The following is a 2,868-nucleotide window of genomic DNA, read 5'->3' on the forward strand; positions in this document are numbered from 1 at the left end:
GAAGGCACCATGGTGCTGAGACATTAACAAATTAAGAATATGTTTTGGTTGTTCCTCATCCTGAAAGTCATCAGTTTACTAAGAACAGATCTAATACCTTACAGTATCAGTATGCTAAACCAACTCTTTCCCAATAAACCACACACTTATGGTTTTACTTAACTCAATCTTGATTTTAAGGAACATTACCTGAACATATGAAAGCAATATAATACACTGTAAGACCTTAAGCCACTTACTGGCTTTCAAATACTGTTTTGCAAAATATTACTTACACTTGTGTTGCTGTGCATCTCCAGCTTTGCTCCTATCATCTGGACTTAAAAATTGCTTTATAATTTACTTTGCTTTCCTAAATCTTGTGGATGACAACATATACGAGCATATGGTATCAAAACGCAAGAACTGAACTTTACATGACAATGTAAAATTGATTTGGTTATATAACACAAAACAATCTCAAATTCAGAAAAAGCCACAATATTATGTAATGGTGGCACCACAAATATTTCATTTTATAACAAAAAAGATCAGGGCCAACTAACAAAATATTTGGGAGATTTTATTTTTTATTGATTCAATATACCAGGATGGAGTATGTATACATTTTTAACGATGCAACAGTACAATTTATGAGTTTTGGTTCTGAACCCTAATGTGGATTATGGAATTCTTGTAAAGATTCCCATTATCATGCCCTGCCTTTTTATCAAAAGTAAAATATGGTTAGAAATTCTTTATCAAAACAACAAAATATACATTTATCTGTAACATTAATACATAATGGAAAACTTCATGCTATTATCTATACCACAGGTCCTTAATAAATCTTATCTAATCACTGCGGCCACAATACTTAATGAATTTATTTTCAATAAAGTCACTGAGAATAACACTGCATTAAGTAAAACATAATTTCGTGCGTGCTTGGTTCACTTGCCAAACATTCAATTCTTCATACTCTTCCAAACATTCATTAACCTGAAACAAAAATTCCCATATTCATTACTTGTTCAAGAAATTAACACAAAAAAAGAATACACTGACATCTCAATGTAATGCACTTCAATTTATTGAATTTCATTCATTATCAGGTAAGACTAAGTCTGGAAAATTAAAAATCATATATCTTACAGAGTACTAGTCTAGTAAGTGGACTAACATTATGGATGCTGAAATGAATGCAATAAATGCTTGCCTTTACAAGGCAGTTTTCGTTTCCAGGGTACTGACCCATCATACCGCCTTTGCACCTTTCTCCCAAAGTGTATTTGATTCCCTTGTAGAGGGCCTGCACTTCAAATCAAAATATGATCTTTTATGTCTAGCATAATTTTCTGCATGTCAACCTGGACAAGCTGGTCTAGTGAAGGTGTGATAAGGCTAAACTATTCTTTGTGGGTGTTTTAGTTATGCTATTTTTTTCTTTCGTATGAATGAATTTACAATCTTACAATGCCTAAATCTGTTTTAATTATGAATATCATGCTCACTGACATGAAGATTCTTTTACATGTAAGCCTAATAAAAGGGGATTAATTTTCAGATGTGTTGGGAGAAATTAATTTCAACATTTGGTTAATTTCATTCAAGAATGAATTTTTCACTTAGGAGTATTATAGTTCCAGTTAAAAAAATAACATGGACTGTAAATAAGATGTTCAGTGAAAACTCACTATAATATTAGTTTATAGTGTACAATAATATGTTGGAGAAGGTATTAGAATATGAAGTTTTACAACAGTACAACATGACAAAAAATAGTAAATGAAATTTTTTTAATTATAACATTCCTAAATAGTATACTCTACCTACCACCAATGATTTCTAACTCACTCTGACTTAATATTATCCATTTTAATGTTATGTAGGAAATTTTAAGCATCAAAATGCTAGTTAGCTCTATATATAATATATATGTTACGCATAAAGTGGATAATTGCCTAATGTGAACATTAGGCAGAAAATTGCCTAATGTGTACATTAAGCAAGCAGTTTGCTTAAACTTTACAATTTGCTAACATTAGGCCAAACATGCCTATTGTTCAAATTAGGCAGCTCAATTTTGCCCGATGTGAATACGACTGCCTAATCTAAACTTATATTATGGTTTAGTGTAGAAATGGAAATTAATTCAACAAACAACCCACGGGAGGTTACAAGAGAATGTAATATGGTTAATGTAGAGACAGCTAAAAGAATTCCAATTTATTTGAATAAATACAAACATAATCAATGCAATATCAGTAAAAGAGAAATAAGTCAATAGATCTCAGGGTTCAGTTGAGTCCAGTCAGAAATTTTTGCATGATCGTCCCGGGTGACAGTGCGAGTTGCATTCAATTTTTATTCTTAGGCAGCTGCATCGTCCTGATGTACATTGAGTAGTACATTGACACTTTATATATCATTGCCCGCCAGTGGCTCTGGCTATTGCTGTTCTAATCGATAGGCAGATATCAGGAACCTCTCCAGACTTTATCAGGGTCTGTTTGATTGCACTTAGATCAGCTGCTGTAAATTTTGGTTCAAGAATTCCCTCCCGACAACCCACAGTGTATAGTCCATCTTGTTCCTTGAGGACGACCACTAACAGATTTTTAGGATCTGTTGGACCACGATCGACATCCGGGACCTTCAGCGTAGCACACTGACCAATGGATAATGGCTTAAGTGACAGACCCAAAGTTTTGAACAACATTCGAACAACACTCCAGTTACAGTAGTTCGTCTTTCAATTCACATTAGGCAAAATACCCTCGCCTAATCTGAAAATCATGCATAATGTTGACAATAGGCAAGTAATTTGCCTATTGTCAACATTGTGCAAAACAAATTGCCTAATATGGAGATTAGGCAATTTTTCTG

At 33.3% G+C, this 2,868-nt stretch overlaps 1 protein-coding gene across 2 annotated transcripts in view; it reads right to left on the reverse strand.

Moving 5' to 3' along the window:
• Positions 1-551: 551 nt before the first annotated feature.
• LOC135196195 (DNA replication licensing factor mcm7-B-like) overlaps positions 552-2,868 on the reverse strand; it is a 167,857-nt gene continuing 165,540 nt past the window's right edge. For both annotated transcript variants that reach the window (XM_064222794.1, XM_064222795.1), the window contains exon 14: positions 552-981. In XM_064222794.1, the coding sequence (XP_064078864.1) occupies positions 901-981 (81 nt within the window). In that variant the 3' untranslated portion in view covers positions 552-900. The remainder of the gene's footprint in view (positions 982-2,868) is intronic.

The sequence above is a fragment of the Macrobrachium nipponense genome, chromosome 17 (genome assembly GCF_015104395.2).
Source record: "Macrobrachium nipponense isolate FS-2020 chromosome 17, ASM1510439v2, whole genome shotgun sequence".
Lineage (NCBI taxonomy): Eukaryota > Metazoa > Arthropoda > Malacostraca > Decapoda > Palaemonidae > Macrobrachium > Macrobrachium nipponense.